The sequence below is a fragment of the Rhopilema esculentum genome, chromosome 5 (assembly GCF_057945365.1).
Source record: "Rhopilema esculentum isolate cy_ngs chromosome 5, ASM5794536v1, whole genome shotgun sequence".
NCBI lineage: Eukaryota > Metazoa > Cnidaria > Scyphozoa > Rhizostomeae > Rhizostomatidae > Rhopilema > Rhopilema esculentum.
Genome location: NC_142819.1, coordinates 3,914,775 through 3,942,027, shown reverse-complemented (window position 1 = coordinate 3,942,027; position 27,253 = coordinate 3,914,775). Strand labels below are relative to the sequence as shown.

Genomic DNA, 27,253 nt, shown 5'->3' with positions numbered 1-27,253 from the left:
GTCTTCTTGAAAACAACGAAGTGCTTAGTTAGGCCAGGCAGGACCACGATGTAACCTCAGTCCCGTTTTCCATACTCGTTCTCGATACTGATCTCGAGGTTCTTTTTGGCGCGAGGATTCCGCCCTCGTGAACTTGCTGTACAACGTGACAATGGCTACGTTGTTTTCATATTTTACGAAATCACCGAAAGTTGGAGCAACAGCTGGGAAAAAGTCAAATGCATCCCCTAAAGAGCAAGCAAAAGAATTGAAAGAGAAGAATGGCTCAACACCTATCGGACCGAAATCTCCGGTTTTTAATGTGCAATCTCATGGAGAGGGAGAAATCGTTTGGGCGAAAATGGAAGGTCATCCCTGGTGGCCAAGTATGATATGCAAACATCCGAGCACTAGTAAGCTTGAAAAGAAGGTTGGAAAGTTCATTGAACTCCACGTACAGTTTTTTGGTACACCTCCAAGCAGGGGATGGGTAAAGAAAAGGTTTGAATACGATGAAATATTTTTATAGACAATTCTATTATTTATTTCAATATGATCCCCAGCTATATAGGTTGTTATTACAAAAAAGCGAGTAATCATCCTGTTTTTTAAGTAATATTTATTCATTGTCATGTTACCGTGAATTTTCTGGGTTTATTTTGATGACACAGCTTTTGTTTTCTAAACTTGGTAACATATATATGAAGTGATTCCTGCGACCTGGACTGATGGTACAAAAGCTTACTATGCCTAGACCTCAAAATTACCCGAAAAGACTAGAGGGCTAGGGCTGACAAGGAAAAAAAACTTAAAGACAATCAGCAGATATTAAAGTGCCTTGAGCCATCTATCAATGAAAATGGGCCAATCAATAAGCAACACAATCAAGAACACTTTTGTAGCATCCCCTCTTCATATGTGAGACACCCTGTATTGTAGTTTAGTCAGTTAGACACAATGGTCATATGATATCGTCACTTACTGGTTCCGTGCTTTCTGCACATTAAATCAAGTCTAAAAGCGACAGCACATTCAACAGAAGCAAAGTATAGGAATTTATAAGACATCAACCAGCGTTCCTACACTAGTTCCAATTTCTGGAGATTATTGAAATAGCTAAGAGGTTTTAATAATATTTCTGCCTAGATAAAATGGTTGAAGCTATCTATAAAACTGGAGAATGATTTAAAATAGAGTCATCATGTACTGACATCTTTGGATCCCTTAACCTGAAAGAGCAGTGAGAAATAATCTAAATACGCAAAATCAGTCAAATGTAAACAAATGTGTCAAGAAATGGCAACATGAGCATGGGGTGTTTCCAGCCAAACCTCTGTTATTTGATATCAGTAATCCAAAATAACAATTATCCATCATTAAACTTAAAATCCTTTATAAGTCATATTCGATTTTTAACAGATTTAGCTGAATGTTTATGTTTTGTAGTATATATTTCGTGGTTCTTTTTTGTTATGTTATCAAAATTCTATAATTCTTACATGGTTTTTTTGGGCTATCATGATTAGGAACTCTGCTTGACCTCTCTCTTTACAGAGACCTGCAAGGAATCAATGAAAGGAAACCTGATGACAATGAGGAGGTGAAAAGTGCATACAAAGAAGCATTAGAGGCAGTGAAATTAAAGGCTAATGAAAGGATTGAAAAGCTGTATGCATATGCATCATCTGATGAGGAAATGGTTGAGGATGATGAGGGAGATGGAAAAATTGCATTTGAAAAAAGGAACTCTGTGGAAAATAATGGTGAGGTTATCATGTCAACAGATGAAGAGGATGATGTCAATAAAAAAGTGCCTAAAAGTGTAAGCATTGTTTTTTTATCAAATGCTAATTATAATATGGTCAAAGTTAAGTCTTGCTGCTATGTGATTTATTTATAGTATGAGAAACCTTACTTAATCATTCATAATATGCCTTAATAAGTATAGGTTCATGTATAGTATGTTTAGGGTTAGTTTATTTTCATTGTCATTATTGGACACTAAAAGTACTGAAATAAAAAAATGTGCTCACTCTGACTTTGTAACAAATGATTGCTGTGTAATAAACCCTCCAATAAATCTAAAATTGCACAACATTTCCACATTTAAATTGCTATGCTTTTGAAGATTTCAATGGGATATTGTATTTTATATTTCTTTTGTAATAAAGTTCATTGCTTTGAATTCTCAATCTGTTGAAATTTCAACCTGCCATGTTAGTGATGGTTCCGAAGTCTAAACATATATATTCTGTGTTCAAATTATAAGTGTTCATTGATAGGGCTGTTTCCAGTTGATATCAAATTATTTTATGATATCTGATAGAACACTGTAAACCTGTATCAACACTGTTGACGCCATAACAGGTGTCTTTGCAAAAATATTTGCCATTTTCAAACCTAGCTATTATCATATGGTTATTCTCTGAACATATATGAAAGGATACTGGGATTTTGTTTTTATATCACATTTTTTTGAATGCCATGTATACTCTTTCTCAGGAAAAGAGAAAAAGAACCAGACGAAATAATGAAAAAGAACAGAGAAAAAAGGCAAAGAGAGTTATTGAATCTGGATCTGAATCTGGTATATCAATCTTCATTTGTTATTGTAAGAAAGATATTTAAAACACAATAAAAATTTGTATTTTAATAATTGAAGTTTATTTCTGCTTCTGATACATATGTTTTTGAAACTGCAAAGCTGTGAAAAATTGAATTTTCTCTTAACAATTTATATTTGATTGCATTACTTCTGCAGAAGATGAATATAAACCAGATGGAGAGGAAAGCTCAGATGATGGTGCAAGTAGTGGGGTAAATGAAGATGAGTTGAGTGGTGTTGAAGCTGAAGAGATTTCAGATGATGAGGAGGTAATGTAGGATTGAGTTGAAGTTGAACTAATAATCTGTTTTGATCCTCATTGCATAAATAAGTTGCAATTAAGCAATTATTCAAATTAAGTATTCAAATTTTTTTATATGAATTTGATGGAATTTCTTAATCAGCACACATATCCCAGTTTAGCTTGTGGATGATGTTCAGATCCCTTCATAAGCTGACCTCAAACTGGGTGCAAAAAACGTGAAAGATTAAGAAAAGTCTTCTGCTGATGATAGATCTTTGCATTTTATTTGAAGGATTGTGGTTCAAAGACAAAGAAAAAGTTAGCAGCTTCAAAGAGTTTTCTAACACCTATAAGAAGTAAGAAAAATGGTAAAGAAAATCTTAACAATACCGGGACACCAAAATCTACTTCCCCACTAATGGAAAAAGTTGCAAGCTCAGTCAACAGAGCACAGACTGCTCTAGCAAAGTTTTCAGCAGAGGTAAGATGCCTAAAATTATTGCCTTAAGTGATATAATGATTTTCTCCTTCATTATCACTGTAATTACAGTTTCAGATTTTCAGGTTGGTAACCAAAATGGTTGCCATCAATAAAGTACACTCAGTTGAGAGGCAAAGCACTTTCAGTTGTGCAGACCATGTTACTTAGAATAAGTCACTTAAAAGTGTATTCTAGCAACTTATCCTCTTCATCTTTTTCAAAGCCATCAAGTCCAGCTCCTGATATTGGCACTGGAGAAGTGAGGACATTTGATCATGAGAAATTACAGTTTTTAAAGGATGGGCATAGAAAAGACAAGAATGGAAAGTTGCATACCGATCCAAATTATGACAAAAAGACACTCCTTGTAAGTAACTATGTATTTTTACAATAGTAATTCCTTTGACAAAATAATATTCTCAAGATATAAACCTATTGCTATGTTGTGATCAGTGGCAGACATGGTCAAATATATGGTAGAGCAATTATAAACAGGCAGTTTCAAACCAAGAGAAACTCATTTATTTCATATAAGACTTTCATTGTTATCAGCATGTAGCCTCTGGCAACCCTCTCTAATCTAAATTTCAAAGCTTTTATATCTACGTAGCATCATACTGGGCATGCCTAGGTCATAAATATGTAAGCAGCAATTAAATACTACTACAAATATTGGGGGTGGGGCAATTGCTGGCTGTGATCATTTGAATCCTATTCCTATGTTTTTGATTTGTTGCTTGATGCTTTTCCTGTTCTGAATATTCTTTCCCCCCTTTTTCATGCAAGATTCCAGATTCATTTTTGAAATCAAAGGAAGTGACTCCAGTATGTATAAAAGTACCTTTTAGTTAATTCGATTGAGTTCTCTCTCAGTTATTTGCCACAGAAATTGTTAAATATTTCAATGTAATTGAATGTTTCTAATTTGCACTACAAGAATTGTTGATGGTGATTAGCTATTTTAATTCTTAAATGCTGAATCTTGATACTTTGTGTACAGTTTTGAAGCTCAAAATCAACACTGATAGAGAATAAAGTCAATATTCTATTATTGTTTCTAATAGACCATAGTTGCATATATTTTATGGTTTTTGATAAGAAACAGTTTCTGAAATTTTCTTTTAGGCTCTCAGACAGTGGTGGTATTTGAAACGTGATTTATACGACACTATATTATTCTTTAAGGTAGTCTATTTTCATCACTTATTTGTTTGTTTGCTAAATTTGTTTATAATAGATTTTTTTGGTGTCTGTGATGCTTCTCCAACAGCTTTTACAACAAGGAAGTAACTAGTTTACTTCGGTCACGTCATAATCAGTTGTTTACGTCACTGTGACGTAGGTGCCACACCCAATCGAGCTCTAATTTGCACCGAAAGATGCTCCATTGCTCCATGGGCGTGCCTCCTCTACCCCAAACGTTTCGTCTCGATACATTCTTTGGTTGCGGAGATATTCAAGAAAAACCAAAAAAAAAATTTGTCTGCTCACCTCTTTTTGCCATTTTACCCCATGACCCCCGCTGCCCCCACTTCTGAGATTTTTTATACAGATATGACATCTTACAGATACACCTTCTAAGAAAGAATTTTCTCGATATCTCTTGTAGTTTCCGAGATCCCCACTTTCGGTGGATGCAAAAATTTGCTCCATGAATATAATAACTTGAAACTTGGCTTTTAAGGTTACGGTAAACGTTTTCTGGATGAAAACATCATTTTTTCGATTTTTTCACATTCAAGTAGCCGAACTTTCAAGGCACACAATGATACCAAATTTGAAACAAACAGAAATTTTGAAAGTGGAAAAAATCCCATGTAAACGAAGGTTTCCATAATTTCTTTATCAAAACTTTTAGTTGAGGCCTGAAAATCTCTTGACCTTTTTAGCCGATTATCGTTGCTTTGCGGTTGTGGTCGCATGTCTCATTTACAATATCGCATGGCACATCCATATGTCCAATGTACGCCCGTGTTTATTTAAACAGGCTTATTGATCTTAAATCTTCAAGTGACTTGACCCGGATTACACTGTGGTTTACGAGTGTATCTTGCAAGTGCGATTAGTAAAATCCCGTTTTCTCCGGACTCGAAATTCCTCTACATGCAGGTACGAAAAAGCTATTATGTACCCAAGGGACCAATCGAATGGCTCGAAAATTTGCACACGGCCAGGGCAGACGTTGGGCAAACAAAGTGTGTCTCAAAATTTTTTCATTTTCTCTGGTCCGTCTTTTATACCCAAATACAGCTGCGGGAGGGTGGAAAAATTATTTGCCAATTTTTGACAGGGTATAGTTTAAAGAAGAGGAGGAATTTAAAAAATCTGAGACACACTTTGGTAGCTTAGGACCGGCACTTCCTGCTGGTCTAAGTCAGATTTTGTTACCTCAAACGCAAGGGTACATAATAGCTTTTGAAGGTGGTACACTTTTTGACAAGTAAATTCGCATGGAAAATAACATTTAACATTATTTGCCAATAATTTTTATCTGGCTAGATACGCCATAATCTTGTGCATCGAATGATATATAGTTTATCCAGATTCCTTAAGCCGTTTGGCCTTTAGGAAGGAAAAACCAATTTTCGTGTTCAAAACGTTTACCGTAACCTTAATAAAAAGAGCGGTGAGCATTGCCATTGAATAGAATATGCCATTGAATATAATATTGAAGACTTTCAAGGAATGAAGATATCTGTCGTGACTTAGGCATTCTTGAAAAATGCCACAAGTTGAAAAGCAAGAGTGTTGTTCTTTGATCATGTTGCTTTTGAGGATGATAAAAGTCCCATTCAGTCATCTTGATATGAAAGCCTATGCAAATTCCCAAGACCTGTGTTGCTTGATTTATTATTATTATCGAATCATTATTTTATTGTAGCTTGGTAAGTTTTATGAACTGTACCACATGGATGCTGTTGTTGGTGTCAAAGAGTTGGGTCTTCTTTTCATGAGGGTACATATATTTTATTAACTTGTCCTTTTAATTGACAATGTAGAATACAAGTGAAAATGAAGTTAGAGGCCTGTATTTTCTATAAATTTCATTATTAAAGTTTATCTAACATTTTCAATGTTATCTCTCGAAGTAGTGTTATTTACAAAACTAAGTTTTCAAATTGTTTCTTCCTCAAGTCCGGACTTTCATGTTTGGTTTTCTGTTGTGCTATTCATTAGTTGTATTGTCTATACCAGGGGAAAGCAGCTCATTGTGGCTTCCCAGAAATTGCTTTCTCGAGATACTCAGACATTCTGGTTCAACGTGGTTACAAGTAAGTACTTTTTTTTTATTTTGAAGGCATAAGATAGAATAAGTTTTATTTTCTTTATTGTTTGTAATCTTTATACTATATTGTATAAATTTATGTACAGGTCTAAGGTAAAGAAACTTAGTTTAAAAAAGTATAATCCTCTGTCAGTTTGAGATGTGTTTTTTACTTAGTCAAAAAGCCAAATTTTAGGGAAAATTTGCTTGTTATTGCTCCAATTTTTTATTGATTGTTTGATCGTGAGCTTGCTTGTTCCTCATTCTCCCTTTCTGCCTTGTACGTTTTTCTAGCTCGCTGGTTTTGCATACCTCAATCATATTTCACTAAGTGCTATTGTAATTAGATGAATGGTAAATGTTTTAGTTTTTGGAGTTTTTTTCAAGGCTGTTTTGGAAAATAAATTCCATGATTTTGTCATCCATTGGTTCGTTTTCTACAGAGTCGCAAGGGTTGAGCAAACAGAGACCCCACAAATGATGAACGAAAGATGTGCAAAGAGTATGTTGATACCTTTTTATATTTCATATCAAGTTTCTGCAGACCTTATGATAAAATATATTGGTAGAAGTATCAAAGTCTTCTTTTAATTGTTTATGGATACTTGTCAAAATGGAAACCTAGGCAGTTGGCAAAGAAAATGTTTTGCTTTATTTGGATACTTGGTCGTTAAAAAGACCTTCATAAAAACTTTTATGAATTCAATGTATCTTTGAATTTTTCAGAAGCGGGGACACCAAAAGTTGTTGCCAGGGAACTAGTGGCAGTAACATCAAAAGGTTTGCTCTTCAATAATTTCATCGATGCTACATATTGCAGTACGGATGTAATCATCTAGCTATGCAGTTGCAATTGAATTCAACAACTTTGGATTAGTTTCTGTCATCTTATTCTTAACTTTCGACTTTGTTCAATCGAATTAGAGTTGTATGCTGTTTTTTCCATTGATTTTTTCAATCAGAGAAATGAATTTTGATATGAGTTTTCATCAATAGATACAGGTACATGATTGAAAATATGACTCAGTTAATAAAGTTTTCTGTCATAGATTCCCTACTAAAATTGTAGATGTCACTCATAACGGCCTATGATTGATTCTTTTAATGTGTTTATATTGAACGTAATGTTTATAATCATGGTTGATGTATAATTTTAATCAGGTTGGTGAGGCCTATTTTCAGATGTTTTCATCGTTATCCTCCTTTAATACAAAGAAATTTGATCGAATTTTAAGTTATCGTTAAGCACCAAAACCTGTACAATGTTTATTGGTTGCCTTTTTCCTTCACCTTTCTCAAAAGTAATTTCTGATCCTTAATCCTCCAAGAAATTTTCTGTACAGAAGCATGTTTTTTTCTGACGTTCGATTGAAGCTTTCAACTTTTTTAAAATGTATTGACTAAACCTGAATCTCTCTGCTTCTTCGACAGGCACAAAGACTTACAGTTACATGGAGGGGCAGGCTGTCGATTCAGAGTCTTCTTTTCTTTTTGCCTTCTGCGAAAAGGTTTCATTCATTTACTTTTGCTGTTCGTTTAAAGTCAGTCCCTAAAATTATGATTAAAGGTGTATTTGGTTAATCGACAGGGTTTTTCAAATGCTGCAAACAAGGTACTTGAAAGCTCTAGATAGCTTTATTACACGGAAACGTAGCATGCATATTTTGATTGGGCGGGGGGGGGGGGGGGAGGTGGGGGGAGGTGGGGTAGGGGTCTCGTTGCAATCAGTTTTTTGTTCAGCGAATCCAGGATATTTTAGCATAGCTACTGGCAATATCATATCTTAAAGAATTATTGGAGGGGAAGGTCGGTCCTTACGGCCACGATATTGTACGCCCTGTGTCTGACCATTTCATGTATGTCTAGTAAGGTCCTTGTGTGCACGAGTAATCGGATATAAAAACAAGCTTCGTTTTTATTATAATATACTCAAATAGCTGAATTTTAAAATATGAATTACAAAGTTTATGTTTTTTCCAGAATGATGGTGGATCGGAAAGTACATTTGGTGTCTGCTTCTTGGATACGTCAATTGGGAAATTTCACGTAATGCTACATTAGTTTTGGCATTCATAATTGAAATAAATATATTATAGCTTCTGCCTCATTTACTGCCACAGACAATAGATTATGAACAACGATCTTGTCGCTCTATTTGCTAAGAGGTGCAACGAGACAATGATGCTAGGCAACAGAGTGCCTTCAGCTTTGCAGATATACCATGTTTATCAATAGATATTTTAATCTGTCAAAACGAAAAGATTTTTTATAAAAAAAAGCAGGCCAGTGTGAATATATAAGTATTTTGTAGCTTTAAATTTTATTTTATGTATTATGTATTTTTTTATGTTTATAATTTACCATTCATTTTATGTTTTATGTATTAAAAGTATTCTTCAATTTTGTTCTTCTTTATCTTATTTTTCGATGCTGTGGTGCCCAGTTTAATTTTAAAAATACATTTAGTTGTGCTGCCAAATAATTGAACATAATATAATCAACCCACTTTTTTCCAAGCAGTTTTTATTTCTTACATGTAAACTCCATTATTCGTTTCCTCTGCAGATTGGCCAGTTTAAAGATGACCGGCAGTCATCAGAATTCAGAACTTTGTTATCTCATTACCCCCCTGCAGAGGTAATAATCTAAATATACCTTTTAAATTGAAGCATTTAGTTTTCTCTGCCCAGTAGAAAATTTCTCGAACTACAAATTTAGCCTACTTTGTTTCCAAAATGTTATAATATGGCATTGGCATTGGCAATAGTTTTCTATTTTGATCACTGAAATTATTCTTTTGAAATCTATTCACATTTTATATGTCATTCATTTTTAGTTATTTATCTTACTGTAAAATATATTTAGTTGAAAAAGAAAAATAGCTGGATAAGATTATCTAATAATAATTCGTTTGCGATCAAACCATATAAAATATTAGAATGATGCAAATTAACGTGTCTGTTATTCCTTTTCATTTCTTTTGACATATCGAACCCCAAACAATCCCCTGTTGACCCCCTGTGCACCCAAAATTTGAAGTGAATTGGAACAAGTTAGTAATAAAGTTGCATTTCTCATCTAATGCCCCTATGTATCAATACTCCAACTGGCAGTTGAAAACTTCCTACAGTCAGCATTGTGATTTTGTTGAAATACTGCATAACAATCGTAAAATTAATTCCTATGTTTTAAGGCGTCCAGTGAACGTTTCTCTGGGTCTTCTAGCTTTAAATCTTCGCTTCTTCCCCAAGGTCCTGTATGAGAGGGGTGGCCTAAGCACCAAGACCCAAAGCATTTTGCAACACGAACTGGTTTCCACTTTGAAAGAAGCGCTAGTTCCAGGTACGTTTTGGCTGTTTTTAATACAGTACCGTCTCTTGTTGATGATTATGTTAACAGTTTTTGAGCAAACAAATTTGTTCATCTTTGTGTTCCTTTCTAGGGACAGAATTTTGGGATTCCGGAAAGACATTAAAACAACTCGCTGAACATAACTGGTTCGATGATTCTTTGTCAAGCGAAAATTCAACCAAGGTATGAACATATTTTAACACATTTACATTAGAAATTTTAGCATACCTTGAGCATTATGTTACTATAAAGTTCCACCAGCTCGAGCCCTAAGCGATTCTTGTTTTGCGTAGATTAACCTGTTTTTGTGCCTGTGTTTGTCTTCTGTCATTTTGTGCCAGTGTTTGTATACCAGCTTCCGTTAGGTGCAATTTTCATAAGATATTAACATTAAAAGACCTGTTAGTATCGGAGGAAAGCTTCAACCCTTTGCATGAAATCTCTCTTGAGCTTGAGTCTTGTGTTGAAATATTCCCACTTTACAATATTGTTGACTTCTTTTCTTTTAGTCTTGGCCGCCAGTTATCAAGAAAATGTTGTCAAATGGTCAGTTTTAATATATCCCGTCTTTGTGAATTATGGTGTTTCAAATTTCATCTTGAATAGTTGTTTTAAGCTCTGTGAAAAGAGTTTCCTTTGTGGTGCCAACAGGGAGTGAAGACTACGACATCACTGTACCAAGTAAAGTGTAATACGAACCATGTCTGTGAATAGCAAGTATATTTTTGGATTTATGTAAAGCAGATGTCCCCCTAAACCCCCCCCCCCCTTAGGTTTAGAGCTTCTTGCACTAAATCTATCCTATCCATATCCAATGTTTTAGCACTGTCCATGTTATGCAAATAGTAATCACTTGACGTGACTCTTATTGATCAGTTTGTAATTTTTCATCTCAGCTGATACTCTGGGGCTGACTGCATCTGATGAGTACAGTTTGGCAATCAGTGCTCTTGGGGCTTGCATCTGGTAATGATGGAATCTTTGATATATCTTTATGACGTCACTTTTAGTATTCTTTTACAAAATATATATAATCACATTTATATTACCTTGTGGACACTCTGTGAGTAAATATATGCTAAAATTCAATGTCAACTTGTATCTCTCTGTATCTTACTTGTTGTCAATAGCAATACTGATTAGAGGTAATTTTGTAAATCATAATTTTATCAATATCAATTTTCCTGTTGTTAATAGACATTTAGATTAATCTTGATCATCGGTAGTATCTGAGCTAGAGACCAACTCCACCTAGAGACGTTCTGTGTTGTTTGAAAAATAATAACAATAGACTTGATTTTGTATAACGCTTTCTATCTATCAAAAGGTACTTGAAAAAGTGCTTGATCGAAGAAGAGTTGTTGTCAATGGGCCAGTTTGAGGTGGGTATCTTTTCTTTCTTTTCCGTAATACTTTCCGTCTAATACTTTGCTTATCATCTTTTTATGAAGTTCGTTTTGTGAAATATATGAATTGGTCTCACCAATTTTTATTCCTTACAGGAATACATACCCGTGGACAATCTTTCACCATCGCGCGAAGTCGGTTCTTTCCCCGAAAAAAGACAAAAACTGGTTAGTTTACTTTCACCTACTGACAGTTAGGGTAGCTCAGAAGTAGGTAAGATTTTCCTCTTCTTTTACTATGATATGAACAAACCACGTTATATTACTTACCTCTAAATCAAACCCATTCTATGAAACCGTTTTCAATCGTGAATCGTCAAGTTGCCCTGATCTGTCCGGCTTATGTATAAGAGTACTTTTATATTTCAAAGACGTTGTAAAAACCACTGTCTAGTACCTTTTCCACTTTGTGATTTTTTCAGATTCTTGATGGAGTCACGCTTGCCAATCTTGACATAGTTTGTAATGGAGACGGGGGAATAGAGGGATCTTTGCTGGAACAGCTTGATCACTGTAGCACACCGTTTGGTAAGATGATATTATGTATTTCACTTACTTTTTTATTTCTACTAAATTTTTTGAGTCGTTTTATCATCCATTTTGTAATTGTTCACGTCATTTGATTATTTATTGTTGCTTTTTTAAAATTTTCGGTTAAGAATTGGAGAAAGTCAAAAGATTTATAAAATAACTGCTGATAAATTAATATATCAAAGTTTTGACATACAATTATTGATGTTGACAATTTTTTGTCTCTATAATGTCTTTATGTCAATTGTTTGTTGTAAATTTGCAATAGGAAAACGCTTGCTGAAGCAGTGGCTCTGCGCGCCACTTTGTCATCCAGATGGTATTAATGCCAGGTACAGATAACCGCTTTGAATACTGTATTAACAATTTTGTCTTGCTTATCTTAAAGAACAACCCTTTTCAGTATATTTATAATAGTAAATTATTTATGTTATTTATATAATGCTAGTATAAGTTCATTTGCTTTCGACATTTTCTCTTTATAACTGATTTGACACAAGAGCAGGCATACTTATCAAAACATTGGTCAGGATTGCAAACAAAATTCTGCTATAGCAATCCTAGTATTCTACCTCTTAAAAAGTACAAGAAATCTGTCAGCTTTTCTAGTTTGAGTGACCAATAGATATGCATCACCAGTTCATTCTAGTCCAGTGATAAGAATTTAGAACAACTATGCAGTTTTGAAATGCACAAACTTCTTATCTTTTCATCACTTTTATTTTTCAAAAGATACACTTTATGACATAGAAGCCAATTTTTATTACGAGAAGATGTTTAACGATACTGTTGGCTCAACAGGCTTGATGCGGTCGAAGAACTAATGGGCAAATCAAGTTTGATGGAGAAAGCTGGTGAAATCATGCGGACAATACCAGACCTTGAAAGAATCTTGAGAAGGTTTGTCTTGATGTCATCATAACCTTTTTGACCTATGCAATTGATTCTATGCTTTTTTGCCGAATGTGAGTACCTCTGTTGTACAACTGTTTTTGCATCCTATATCCTTCGCTCTGTCAATTGAAATTTATGATCAATCAAAGTATGCCAGTTCTTATCTGAGGCATTGAGATAAAATCTGGTTTTTTAACTAATATTAAGTGATGTTAACTGATATTAAGGTTACGGTAAACGTTTGCTGGATGAAAACATCATTTTTTCGATTTTTTCACATTCAAGTAGCCGAACTTTCAAGGAACACAATGACACCAAATTTGAAACAAACAGAAATTTTGAAAGTGGAAAAAATCCCATGTAAACGAAGGTTTCCATAATTTCTTTATCAAAACTTTTAGTTGAGGCCTGAAAATCTCTTGACCTTTTAAGCCGATTATCGTTGCTTTGCGGTTGTGGTCGCATGTCTCATTTACAATATCGCATGGCACATCCATATACCCAATGTACGGCCGTGTTTATTTAAACAGGCTTATTGATCAAATCTTCAAGTGACTTGACCCGGATTACACTGTGGTTTACGAGTGTATCTTGCAAGTGCGATCAGTAAAATCCCGTTTTCTCCGGACTCGAAATTCCTCTACATGCAGGTACGAAAAAGCTATTATGTACCCAAGGAACCAATCGAATGGCTCGAAAATTTGCACACGGCCAGGGCAGACGTTGGGCAAACAAAGTGTGTCTCAAAATTTTTTTATTTTCTCTGGTCCGTCTTTTATACCCAAATACAGCTGCGGGAGGGTGGAACAATTATTTGCCAATTTTCGACAGGGTATAGTTTCAAGAAGAGGAGGAATTTAAAAAATCTGAGACACACTTTGGTAGCTTAGGACCTGCACTTCCTGCTGGTCTAAGTCAGATTTTGTTACCTCAAACGCAAGGGTACATAATAGCTTTTGAAGGTGGTACACTTTTTGACCAGTAAATTCGCATGGAAAATAACATTTAACATTATTTGCCAATACTTTTTATCTGGCTAGATACGCCATAATCTTGTGCATCGAATGATATATAGTTTATCCAGATTCCTTGAGCCGTTTGGCCTTTAGGAAGAAAAAACCAATTTTCGTGTTCAAAACGTTTACCGTAACCTTAACTAATATTAACTGAAATATGAAGAGATAATTAGAAATGACATATGTTGAAAAAAAGAGGAATAATAAAAATGAGAAAGCTTGACGAGAAATTACATCATGCTATTTAGATCGAAAATGTGAGGACTAAATGACAATTGAAGTACTGAAAGTTTCCCAGATTTCTTTGGGAAACAACAAAAGTGTATATTCGTCTTGTATTTCAGTGTTTTTAATCAATTATTGGATGTAATTTGATGTAGCGGTTAAAACGCTTTTTAGTTAACAAAGCTAGACTGTTCCAAGTTCTTACCATCGCAACATATTTTGTTATATGAGATGATAATGTTTTTCTTTTAGAATTCATGCGATGGGGTCATTAAAGAAAAGCAAAATTCATCCTGAAAGCAGACAAATTCTTTTCAATAATGACGTCTACAAGTGAGATACTTTGAAATTATTCTTTGCAGATCTGTGTTCATATGAAGTTTAGTTTTTTTGGCTATTTCTCGCAGAGTTTTCCAATCAAAGCCCTGTTTGTTGTTTCCTCTTGAGTTGTTTACGAAGGTGTTTCTCTGTAACATTGGGCACTTTGTGCATATGACGAACACTAACAATGAATTATCGTCATATTCTGCTTCCAATATAAGGTCATCGTCATAATCTGCATCTTTTAAATAAGGCCGGTTTTCATTTCAATTTCAAAACGGTAGCATCTTCAGTATTTTTGTGGTAATGGGTTGGAATACTGAAAAATTAGAATATTGAAGACATTAAGGTGTGAAGTCGTTATTTAGAATTTCATCCATACAACGCCTGCAAGCAGTCAACATATACCAGTTTAAGCGTATTTAATTTCATGAAATTCCCATTTGCAGCAAGCGAAAGATTGGTGATCTGCTTTCTGCATTAGAGGGATTGGAGAAGGCCAGCAAGGTTGTTGCATTGTTTCAATCAGATGATGAGCCACTGAAGTAAGTTGCTTTTTACAATCATAAACCTTACAGTTACAGCTAGTTACAATATGTTTTGTAAAATACGATAGGTTCCATTTCTTCACGCCTAGCCCTACTTGAATGTCAACGTACAACAAAGTAGAATTGGCAACTTAATATTCGTTGATTTCAGTAAGAAGGCTTTTTGGTTGCACCTAAGATTTTCTGATTAATATTTCTTTGAAACGAAGGACAATTATGATCTCGGTGACAGCGTCAGTTTAAGAAATATAAATTACTTTCTGCTTAAGATTTTCGAAAGAATTCTAATTTCTAAATGAAAGATAATTGTTTTGACAATAGATCCAGTCTGTTGCAGCAAATCGTCAGCAAGCAAGAAGGTATTCCTTAAATCTTGCTCAATTAATCTGATAAATGATATTGTATATATTGATACATGCTTATATTGTATAAACTGATACATGCTCATATTATATATATTGATACATGCTCATATTGTATAAACTGATACATGCTCATATTATATACATTGATACATGCTCATATTGTATAAATTGATACATGCTCATATTATATACATTGATACATGCTCATATTGTATAAATTGATACATGCTCATATTGTATAAATTGATACATGCTCATATTGATACTAATACATGCTGAGGTATCAAGTTTTCAAATCTTTCACAGATGCACATGTCTCATGAAAACAGTTATCTCCGGAGGTTTTTGATAGAAAACGAGCTTGTAATATGGATATTGATCAAATATTTATAGAATATAATAAGCTATACAATCAAAATTGACAAGAAAAAAGCTTACAAACGTGAAAAAAAAATTCTCCCTTTTTTATTTCAGGGCGGTCATCCAAAGGTTTCCCTGATTTGTCCGAATTTTTAGACTTTTTCAAAGTAAGTGTCAATCTTACTCAACTTTCTTTCTCTGTTTTAGTCGAATGCATCAGATTCAAATGATTTCACACTTTTTGAGAAATTTAAGGATATTTTCAGGTTCTGTGGTCAAAGGTAAAAATATACTAAAAATTGTATTTTATATGACTTCACACTTCAGCACTGTATTTTTGAATACATGTACGATGCTGCAGAGATGAGCTGGAACGCGAACATCCCCCTATCTGTCAAATATTTTTGATGTTATTTTCCTTGTAAGGTCCAATGTTTTTAGCACAATGGCTATTTGTATTACAGTTTATTCTTTTGATTCATTAAAAACTTATACTATAGAATGCATTTGATCACAACAAAGCAAAGAAAGATGGCGTCATCCTGCCAAAGAAAGGTACCCATTTCGCTGTTTAGAATATTTTATTTATAGAAAGACATGCATGCTTTTTTCTTCAATCTGCATTCCATGCATCCATTAAAACAGTCTACAATCATTTCGTAGTTGTTTGTGAATTTTTACTGTAAAGCTCTCGTTATAAAATTTACAATGAACACCAGATGACTTGAGTTACTAACTCCCAATTTTCAAGCTCGAATTAAATCTCCTTTAGAAACAATGTGAATAGACTAGAAATTGCGTAGAAAATTTGAAAGTATGTTTTTCCTGTGTCATTTATGATATTTGCCCAACCTATCGACGTTGCTCAGGTTGGGGAGGGAAGGAGAACAAAAGAAGTTTAATTTCTGATAAAGTAAAATCTATCGAGCATAAACGTTGAAATATATGAAACAAACTAATTTTGATAACAGTGGAAAGAATTTAAATTTCATTTGCCTTGAAACTTGTGTCTTTTTAGCAAATATGCATGATTATATTTTCAGAGATAGCTCATTGAAATGTTTCTAGTATCGTTTATATTCTTTGCACTGTCAGGTGTACACGAAGAATATGACCGAGCACTGGAAGACATCAACGCAGTAGGAAGAGATCTGGATGATTATTTAGAAAAACAAAGGAAAAGACTTGGCTGTCGGGTAAGATTCTGCTGGTATTTAGTATCTCTTTAGCCCCCATTGGTGGGGGATGGGGTAATACTCTACTGTTTTTAAGATAGGGATTCTCAGGGTACTTTGAAGGGTTTAAAATTTAGGTAAGAAATATTTCTAGGAGTAAGCCATTTATTCAAATACTTTTTAAGGTTCATGAAATGTTATGATATTTTTGGTCTCAGATACTGTAGAAAATATAGAAAAAAAAGTAAGCAACGGAAAAGTTCTTATTGTTGATATTCAGTTTAATTATTTCTTTAAAAAATCATCTTCTTCTTTTAGGCAATTACATATTGGGGAAATGGTACGTTCAAAAAGATGCTAGATTGTGCAGTTAAATATCATCTTTTTTATCAAATTAATTTCTATGATATTTGTGGCAAACTTTTCCAAGGAAGAAAACTGTGTTAGTTATTATTTTTGGTTATTGGAATGCCTTTTCATCAAGTAAAATAATTAAAGCTCATAATTGCATTTTGCTTCCTTTATTTAAATATTTTCTTAGAATGACCAGATATTCTTGACGTATAACGATACACGATGGTTTGTGCTTTCTGCTTGGTCAAAAACCAATAAAACTCAAGATTTTCCCCTCACGTTACTTTCGATCGGCATATGAATTTAGATTTCTGTTACCCTTTTCATGATGTAAGAAATCATATTTTAATATTTTATATTTCTTAAAACAATGATTTTAGGCAGGTTTTTTTCTTTTTTGTCTTTAAACTCCATATAATCCTTGGAAATGATGGATCCATTTCCTCCTCATAGTTCTAGTTTTAAAGTACTTGCATTCCATTTAAGGTAAATTTCGCTACCAGCTGGAAGTTCCTGAAAAAAATCTGGCACGAAATACCCCGGATGATTATCATTTGAAATCGCAAAGAAAGGGATACAAACGATTTCGAACAGATTACATTGAAGAAAAGCTTTTGGAGCTTTGTGATGCAGAAGATAGAAGGGATAGTGCTCTGAAGGATACAATGAGAAATGTCTTCCATATTTTCGACGAAAAGTATACTTGTTTTCCTCTGTTTGAAGAGTTGAATATTTCTGTTATCTATAGATATCATGTTAGTAATAAAAAGTTGCCTCTCCTCATTTCACGCCAATCAATACGACGGAACTTGTTATTTAAGTAAAAAACGCTGACATTGAAATTTATGAAAGGAAATCCTGTTGTTTGATTAAGCTCATTTTCAGCTGGTCAAATTTTTTCCTTTTCTTATTCAGTTTAAAGTATGACCTATATTCATAATATCCCCATCTTCCTTTCTCAGATATAAATCGATGGAAGGTGCTCTTCAGTGCATATCTGTGCTTGACTGCCTAATGAGCCTAGCAATATATAGGTAGGCTTTTTCGACATTTCTTTGAATAGCCTTATGACATCAGTTCAAGTATGCCAAACCATGTTCTCGCGTGAAACAGTGAGATTGAGTGAGTGAGAAGCTGTTTTCGCGTTAAACAGTGTTTTTCTCAGTGGGATTGAGTGAGAAGTTTTGCGTCTACACGAAAACGAAACATTTTCACATAATTGCACTTTTGAAAGATTCTACCCTAGATGAGATTTTCAAATGTTTCTGTTTCTGCTCATAGATTAAATTATGCATGTAGATGGGATGTAAAAACGCAAAGAAGTCATTGCGCTTTCCTTTGAAAATTTTTTTTCGCTTAGAAGAAGCTTTTGTGCAATCTGTTATTTTTACACCGGGAAACGAGTACATGTTCTTGTAAACAATACATAAAGTTGAATTTGGAAATTTTAATGTCTTTGGAGGAAGTTTTTAATGAAGATGAAAAGTATGTTTTGTCGAAACGAAAGGTTGTTTATTGAGAGTTGCACCTCGGTTGCCTGATTTCAACATTCCTTTTCCATAAGAAAGATATGAACTTTTCTTCTAAGTCTGCCTTTCATTTATTAAACTAAGTTATATTTCACGTGTGTTTGATCATGTATTCATCAAAAGAGTTATGTTCATTTTTCCGATTATCTCCGATTAGTTCCAATGCAGATGGTGTTACCTGCCGACCAGAAATAGTTCTGACGTCAACTCATGAAGGCAACGAAAATGTGACGGTAAATAGTCTAAGAGGGCAAAAGCCTATATTTATTTTTATCGGCAACTGCATTTCATGTTCCTAGGTTGTCTCAAGACTGCAGTAGCCTTGGTGATACAGTTTATCCCTGTCAATATATTTTGACTACTTTTTGCATTGCTTGCCTATCAGCTGATAAAGTGATCAGTGGATTTTTTAATGATAGAAGAATGCAATTTGACAGCCTCTGCACTAAATGTTAATATGAGGAATTTGCTAGTAATGAAACATCAAATTGATCGACGAACTACAAATGAATACTTTCAAACAAATGCCATTCGCCGAGATAAGACAAAATCAAATATGAATAAACTAGGTTTGTACTGATATTTCGCTCCAGTATATAGTGCTCCCAAAGAGTTGCTCGAAGTGATTTTTCAACAATACTATTTTTAAAGCAAATTGTCTTAGTGATAATTCATTCTGAGGTGCAATTCCATCATTGGGGAAAAGAGAGCAACTTAGCTTTTATTGAGGTGTGTATAAAGAACCGCTTGAATATTGACTAGAACTGCTTGGGAGTTCCATGAACCATGCAAGTATCTCGAAGATAGTTAATGTGGCATTTGCTATGCCAGCAATTACCAATTGAAATTGATTCCTGGGAACCCACCGCCTAGACCTAGACTTTCTAACCTAGACCAAATATTGTTATCTTTCACAATTTTTTCCAAAGCCTTTCATCGAAATCCGCAACTCTCGTCACCCCTGCATTAGCCGTACTTTCACTGGTGACGACTTCATACCAAACGACATCAATGTCGGAAAAATGCAGGTAAATGAAATTCATAGTTTTACAGCAGTTTATTGCATCGACGTAACCAAAGATATTTTTTGTCTGGACAATTGTTAACATGTTGCCTGTTTAGGATGAATCAAGAAACATCATTTGCAAGTTCGTTTTCCCAAGAACCCTTGCGTGCCATTGCTCCGTGGCCTTTTGTCGTTCAAAGTTTTTTGTACCAACACATTTTATGAAGCCTGCCTGACAATTTTGCATCGATCCAATGACATTTCATCGTTTCTAAGCTTTTTGCACTTACCATTCTAACCTGATTCCGTTACTTATCAAGTTTTTTCTCCTACAGGGAGACGAGGGCGAAGCTAACTCCGACAGCACTTGCCTTCTTGTAACTGGTCCGAACATGGGTGGAAAATCGACCTTGATGCGTCAGACTGGTATTATTATCATAATGGCACAACTAGTACGTTATTATTTGAAGAATATTTATATATTTGAAATATGTTATAGCTCTGGTGTTTGTCGTTTTCAGCTCTGGGCAGCATCGTTTGACTCCTATCAGCAAGAGGGACTCCTATATCCCTCTTGCTTAGCAAGACTTGAGTAACAACTGGAGACTTTTGTTCGCCAAATGATAAAAAAAGAAGCTGGATCAAAGCGTTGTACCTTGTACCCTTCTAAGTAGCCCGGCAGCTGGACTTACTTTAAGACTGTCGCTGTCTCCACTGCTAAAACTACTCCCAAGTTACTTGGGGCACCTAAAGAATTTTCCTCTCCTTTATATTTCGTTTATTTTTAAATTAAAAGTCTCACCTGTAGACACTTTTAAAATAAATCGTATTTGCAATGTCATGCTGTTATGCAAAAAGGAGAGAAAGATTTGATAGGAAAATACATTTCAGCACTCGAATATTGTCTTGAGAGATAATTATACAATGCAACTAGAAATGGGTGCATGTTGCAACCCTTGCTGTAATAAATTCGCTGTATTGTGGCTTAGATTAGGGAAGTCTTGCAACGTTACGAATGGGCCTTGGAAGAAATTCCTCACTTTCCTGGGATTTGTATCAAGTGAAGCCTTTCGTTCAAGGAAATTTCTGCGAATATGTCAAGAAAGTAAATTCTTAGCCTATCTGTTTATTTGTAATCAAACAAATCTGTAGTGCTCATCCCAAATCCCTTATATCAATCCCAGAGCTTAATATTCATTCCTACTATATTAATTTGATTAAAATTTTGTTTGTTTGTTTACTTATTTTAAAGAAAGTCTAGTTTTCGTTTTTCCTTAATTTTCGTATACAACGAGGAACTTGATAAAGAAAGCTGAAACTTGGGCTTTTTCCTTTGGTTAGATTAAGTGAAGTGATTAATTAAAAATGTTGTGTTTTGAACTTTACTTTGAAAGTTTGAAGGCTGGATCTTTCACTGCCTATTGAATGTTTCTTATCTTACTTTGAATGAAACGATCATCAAGACTTTGAGGATGTAATTTTGTATGTATGTTTTTGATAATTATTATACAATTTATACTCAGATATTTAAACTGTATCATTTTGCTTTAAAGGGATGCTACGTTCCGGCTGAGATGTGCAGATTCACACCAGTTGATCGTGTATTTACCAGACTGGGGGCTCATGATCGTATTCTACATGGTGAGTCAGTAAAATGTTGTACATTGACATCTTTCCCATCTCTCTTCAACCATCAACATTAGGTGTGATGATGGCTTTGTGGTTAGTATCGTGGACTACAGATCCAAGGGTCTGAAAATCGAGTCTCTTGACACAACCAAACTTTCACTTAAGAGTGAGGAGGGTCGCCGGCTCTCTGTAATTCCTGGCATAGGAATCCAGTGTCATGAACACATTGATGTCATGCCAATTATTTTATTGCTAACCGTGCCGTTTTCTTGTTTTTTAGGCGAAAGCACGTTCTTTGTAGAACTTAGCGAAACAGCCACAATCCTGCAACACAGCACAAGAAATTCATTGGTCCTCCTAGATGAGCTTGGTACGTTTTTTAACTATAAATAACAGTAAAGGAAAGTGCCCTTAGATGGGAATGCAATAATGTGCACACAAGCATGAAACTACACTTGCTTCCCAGAAAAATCTGAAAAATTATAACTTCCACATTGAATCTGGAGCTATGAGAGGCCTTAGATGGCTTTTTTGTGTTTGCGTCTTTTGAATTTTTCTTTGCAAGGCTTCCTTTTGCCATTCTAATACAAAATATATTTGACGTAGCACTTTATTTGTGAAGGAAAATTGACCTTAAATGAGGCGTTTTGATTATTTTGCTAGTATCTGGAGATCTCATCGTTGCTACCGTTTCTTACTGTTGTATCACTGAACGTGTAATGATTCCTTGCCATTTGTACCAAAACTGGCCACGATTCGTTGAGCGCATAGCTACTTTGATGTCCACATATAAGTTTGCACAAAATTATCTTGGTTTTGATGACAGAATATGACAACTTCGAGCACGCGATTATACCCTTAGTACCATACTACAGGTGCCTTGTTTTTGTCACTTGAAGCCAGAGATAGCCACCATAACCGATTTCAATCATAAGCCAAATCAAGGTTCCTCAAAACACTCTGTTTGCTCACCGTGAACTGAACGGGCTTAGAGTCATTGTCAGTCTGAAATTTCAAATTGCATATTTTAGCTCAATTTGTCAAAAATCTCCGTAAGTGATGTTCATGTTCATATCAACTTCTGTTTTTTTCTGCAATCTTCATGGTGATTTTTGGATTTCTGTCTTTAAGGCCGTGGAACTGCAACATTTGATGGAACAGCAATTGCATCAGCTGTTGTTCGTGAATTAGCACACAGCATAAAATGCAGAACACTTTTTTCGACACATTATCATTCATTGGTCGACGAATTTAGCGAAGACCCGAGTATCACCCTAGGCCATATGGTAAAGTTTGTATCTTTGTTTTCTTATAGATATAACAATGAATACAGTAAACTACAAGTAATACAATAAGTTATATAACTTACGAGGTTGTAGATTAAATTGCAGCGAACACAGGCAGTGTGCTCAAGAAGTCTTTATAGGAGGGATGCGCTAATTTTTGAGTTTGATGTTTTCAATCTCTTTTCTTCTTGGGTTCATAAAAAAATTTCTTTGGGCAGTAGATTTTTGATAAACTTTTTGAGTTGAAAATTTCACTAAAAATTTTATTTTGGGTATCTTATAAAATTCAGTTTTTGTCCCAGTTTTGGAATACAATGGCTCGGATTCACAAAGAGCTGATGAGGTTTTTCATGTTACGTTGGGCCTGTCATTGAACATTTGTTCCTGACAAATTTTTATATAATTTCTGGGTACAAATTTGAAAGATATTTATTTTTTGTGTGTACAGGTGAACGTCTTAGGTGCCCTCCCCCTTGTTCATATGAAAAAACACTCCCTGGGTCAACTACCCTTTTTGATTTGCAATTTTCAGTGTTTCTAAGCCAGGTGACTATAAAGAGATTTCGTCTGTTATTATTGTACTTATGCATTAATACAGAGCCCATCTTATGCTACCGCATCAAAGGAGACCTACAAGTTATGATAAAGTAACATGCTGCTAGGACGTGTAAATAATTTGTATTTTCAGAAAGAGCTTCATAGTGACTTTTAAGCTTTGTAATTGTTTGATTAAGCCATTTAGCCTCGTTCTTAAACCAAATGACTGCTGGATTTCGGCATTATAAAGACAAAGTATAGCCCTGTATTTCCAATATATCACTGGTTATTTTAGACAACTGTTGAGTCTTAAAGCTCTTATTATCGTTGGGCCAATCCAATATAGTATCTGGTAAATCTCAAGTCACAAAAAGCCAATAATGGTTGAATCATCATTGATGCCGCTAGGTTAGGTTAATCTAGAGGGCCCCTAAAACTTGATAGAGCCAGACTATTAATAAAGGCCCTAGGTATAACTATAGTGTCAAGAGAAAGACTAGTTTGTTCCTGTGAATATGTTTTAAGCGGACACACCTACCCTGTGTACAAGCGCCACAGATATTTGAGCGTGGAAATGGAAGAGAGGAGTAGAAAAGCAGAGGAATTCTCCTACCTTCCATTTCCGGGCGCGATTTATTGAGGGTCTAATACTTAGTACTCACCAAGTTAATTGTACGGCCTTAAAGCTATTATTGGATCACACTATCCTTTCAATGTTGTTTATAGGCAATTCTAAACATTTGAAATACATCTGACCCTACTTTTCCAAATATTTTTACCTTCCCCTTAAGGATGCCTCAAATAGTATCTTATAGGCACTCGGCATTTATTGTACTTCAATCGGTAATCAAAGCCAGACGTTGCGACACACGAGTCTTTATAACGTTTCAAATAAACGAATTCAGATACATATGTCGTGCTTGCGTCTATTACAATGGCAAATGCATTTTTAAACTCATTCCCTCTTATCTAGGCGTGCATGGTTGAAAATGATGATGAAAACAGTTCTGGCGATCCAAGCACCGAAACAATAACCTTTTTGTACAAGCTTGCCAGTGGACCATGCCCTAAGAGTTATGGTTTCAACGCGGCTCGACTTGCTGGATTGCCAATCGAGGTAGGCTTAACCGACTTATGTAAGGATTTGTATTGAATTGCTGATAATTCACCTCATGCTTAATGGTGTATCTCCTTTTGGCCATATGCGCTATAAAAACAACCTAGGGAACACGGTAGCAATTGAAAGGAACATTTGCTCACTCCGTAGCATTATTCCAGTTTAATCTTATGCTTACCAACATTCACCTTCGTCACTCTATAAGGGACTGCTTTATAGATTAGCCTCATCTAGGTGGTCATGTCTTCTTTTATTCTTGGCCTGATTATTTTGTCCTCAATCTTTTCCCTTAAATCCCAAGATGCAAAGTTCTTTTCGGCCTTGCTCTTCTTCCTGTCCCCCTCACTTCCACTCCCATCGCCTCTTTTGCAAGTGTCTTTATCATCATTTCTTCTCCTGGGGTATCTGAACCTCGCAGTCTATACTCCTGTGCCTTTTCGTAAATCACGGTACCGTTGCTGTTTTCCAGAGTATATCGTTCTTTATTTCAACTCAAATCTTGAAGGGTCAACATACTTTTAAAGAACTAAATTTAGGCAGGATTCTCCGTATGTTTTGAAAATTCTGAGAGAAAAACTCGTGGCACTTCTGTATTACCATTTATTTTTGGCATTGTAATACCTACCCTCCTCATTAGATCTGTACGAATAAATGCTCACGGGGCAAAATGCTTGCTTTTGAAACCTCTTTCTTTGAGCAGTACAGTAAGTACTTAATAATTCTGTCTGTAAGTCTTTTGATATGTGCATTAAACGAAAAATTTCTATGAGCATAAACATGTTCTTGATGAATCGGGATAAGAGGGCTATTTTCTAGTTGTGTGCCTCTATAGAGATATAGGGAACTCACACTTTGCTATTAATTTATTCTGCTTTTTTCCTTGAGCGTTTTTTATTCTTGGTCAAGTCTTGTGTATCATTGGGGTCGATCAACCGAAAGCTCAGTAGCTCCCTATGCAGCTAAAACGCCTAATGTAGCAAAACTGAAAATGTATTGATGTGTTTATGCCACAGCTGCTACGAGAAATCTTACAAGTCTTGATTTTTTTCAGATTATAAAATGTGCCTATCTAAAAGCTCGGATGCTAGAGGATGTTACTATGAAGTCTCGTATTTTCAGGTAATTAATTTTTGTGACTAAGCAAATTTAATAACTGCTTCAATTGTGTGATTTGTTGTTGTAACCTGAATTTGTTGTTTGATTTATTCTTTAACTACGTCACTTTGACATTCGTTTGGCTTAAACCTTGCTGATGACATAAGTCACTGTCAAGGACTGATTTTGAATTTTTTTTGGTCCACGCGAAAAGGTATTCAGTCTTTTCAATGTGTTCAATTTTTCAGGTCTGTTGTTTCGCAAAACCATCAAATCGATGAAAAGCTGGTAGCTGAAATTAGAAAGCACATCGAAAGAGCATGAATAAAGATTGTAAAGATGGCGTTGGGGAAAGGGAATGAAAGATCAATCTTTATGTCCACTCGCAAAATGTAAAATAGGATTGAACATTGAATTGAATATAAACAAATGAAATGTTAATATTTGTAGGCGACTTTAAATATATATGTCTAATGTAGTCATGGTATTTTTTGTAGGATTGTTGAAGCGTTTAGTTTTGTTCCGTGTTTTGTTATCTTGCAAAATGAGCAGGATTAAATTCTTGTTTTTATGAAATGATATTCTTGTTACATCGTACGAGATAGTCAGTATAACAAGCCACGTGTGGTATATCTACCAAACTAAGGCAAACGATCCTTTTACGACAAGCAAAGGTTTTGGAAACAAAATAGCACATCCTTCCAAATGATGTGCGTGTGCTATGATGTATGCAAATAAGGGTGTGGCACTTACTTTACAGCCGTTCTCCATATCTCGATGTTTAAGCAAAAGCTCTGCCACTACAGCATTTTCTGTTTTATTTAGTTTAGGTTTATAGAAATAAAAAAGCATCTCACCCTAACCATTTCATTAGCAGTTCTTATATTCCAAACTGTGCTTTTAACCGTAAAGGTTTCTGCAAACTTTTTCCCTCCATAGGTGAGTCGAAAATCCTATGACTGCTAGGTCCTGGGTTCTGACCATAGCTGCCCTCTGCTCGTCGCGCGAGTCTCTCCAAACAAGAGCTGATTTCTCGGAAATACAAGGGCTTGATACGTTTTTCACCCCTTCTGTTGAACAAAGGTAGTGATATCGTTTACTATCGATCTTGTTCTATGGCAGTTTGCTACTCTTAAAATATGTTTTTTCAGACAAACATCATCCCCATATTGTTAGTGCACTCCTTCACTAGAAACGTTCTTTTTTACGTCTCAAACAAACAGAAGTTTTTGTAACAAGACATTACATTTAGAAATTTAGACACATTGACTTAAAAGGAATATCTGTTTTTCGATGTTGTATCCGTATCTTGAGAGCCGTTGTTGTTTTAAGCTCTGACACCGGCTTTTTTATTTAACATTGAAGAGAGATTCCTAACCCAATTCTTCTGTGACATTTCACGCGACTTGAAGATGACGTCACGTAGTCCAATACAATGTTTACATATCGACCCTCAAAATCAACCACGGTGCAAGTTAAAGTTGGGTGTCAGATATTGTTTAACTATTTTCCTAAAAAATATCCTTTTTGGGTTTACGGTTAATCTACGCTGTATTCATAGTTACCTATGTAAGATTTAAATTGATTTTTTTGGTCACAAAGTCCAGGGAAGTGTCTATCTCAAGGCCTACGTCACGAATTTGAAAGTGGGGCGGGGGGGGAAGGCTAGCAAAAGTAGGGGACCAAGGCCTTTTTTCCTTTTACTGCAGCTTCAAAACTATTTGCTTTGAAAAAAGTGGGGGCCATGGCCCCTAAGTCCCCCCCCCCGGTGGCGTGGACTTTGTATCTTTTTTCCAGACAATGTTCGGGGGACTTATTCGAAAGTTGGGGGTTTATTTTGCAGCAGCCCAAAATATAGGCAAGACAAGTTTTCTCCACAATTTGAGGCTGGTCAGATGCTTAAAAATACTCTGAGATTAACCTATTGATTTCGA

The 27,253-nt window shown here is 35.1% G+C and overlaps 1 protein-coding gene across 1 annotated transcript; it reads left to right on the top strand.

The window, feature by feature from the left end:
• Positions 1-135: 135 nt before the first annotated feature.
• Positions 136-27,155, top strand: LOC135689791 (DNA mismatch repair protein Msh6). The gene is made up of 42 exons (XM_065207137.2): positions 136-480; positions 1,534-1,801; positions 2,482-2,566; positions 2,741-2,853; positions 3,121-3,309; positions 3,533-3,676; positions 4,096-4,134; positions 4,435-4,494; positions 6,191-6,265; positions 6,505-6,581; positions 7,018-7,076; positions 7,301-7,354; positions 8,006-8,082; positions 8,555-8,620; positions 9,140-9,211; positions 9,826-9,916; positions 10,017-10,108; positions 10,435-10,471; positions 10,822-10,891; positions 11,253-11,307; positions 11,428-11,499; positions 11,754-11,859; positions 12,131-12,194; positions 12,664-12,762; positions 14,250-14,330; positions 14,768-14,863; positions 15,188-15,225; positions 15,706-15,758; positions 16,092-16,146; positions 16,687-16,787; positions 17,085-17,106; positions 17,607-17,817; positions 18,083-18,154; positions 18,807-18,882; positions 19,579-19,677; positions 19,991-20,107; positions 21,209-21,296; positions 21,565-21,654; positions 22,416-22,570; positions 24,081-24,224; positions 25,276-25,343; positions 25,568-27,155. Exons 1-42 carry the CDS (start codon positions 152-154, stop codon positions 25,641-25,643), a joined length of 4,035 nt encoding a protein of 1,344 aa, XP_065063209.2. The 5' UTR covers positions 136-151; the 3' UTR covers positions 25,644-27,155.
• Positions 27,156-27,253: the final 98 nt, after the last annotated feature.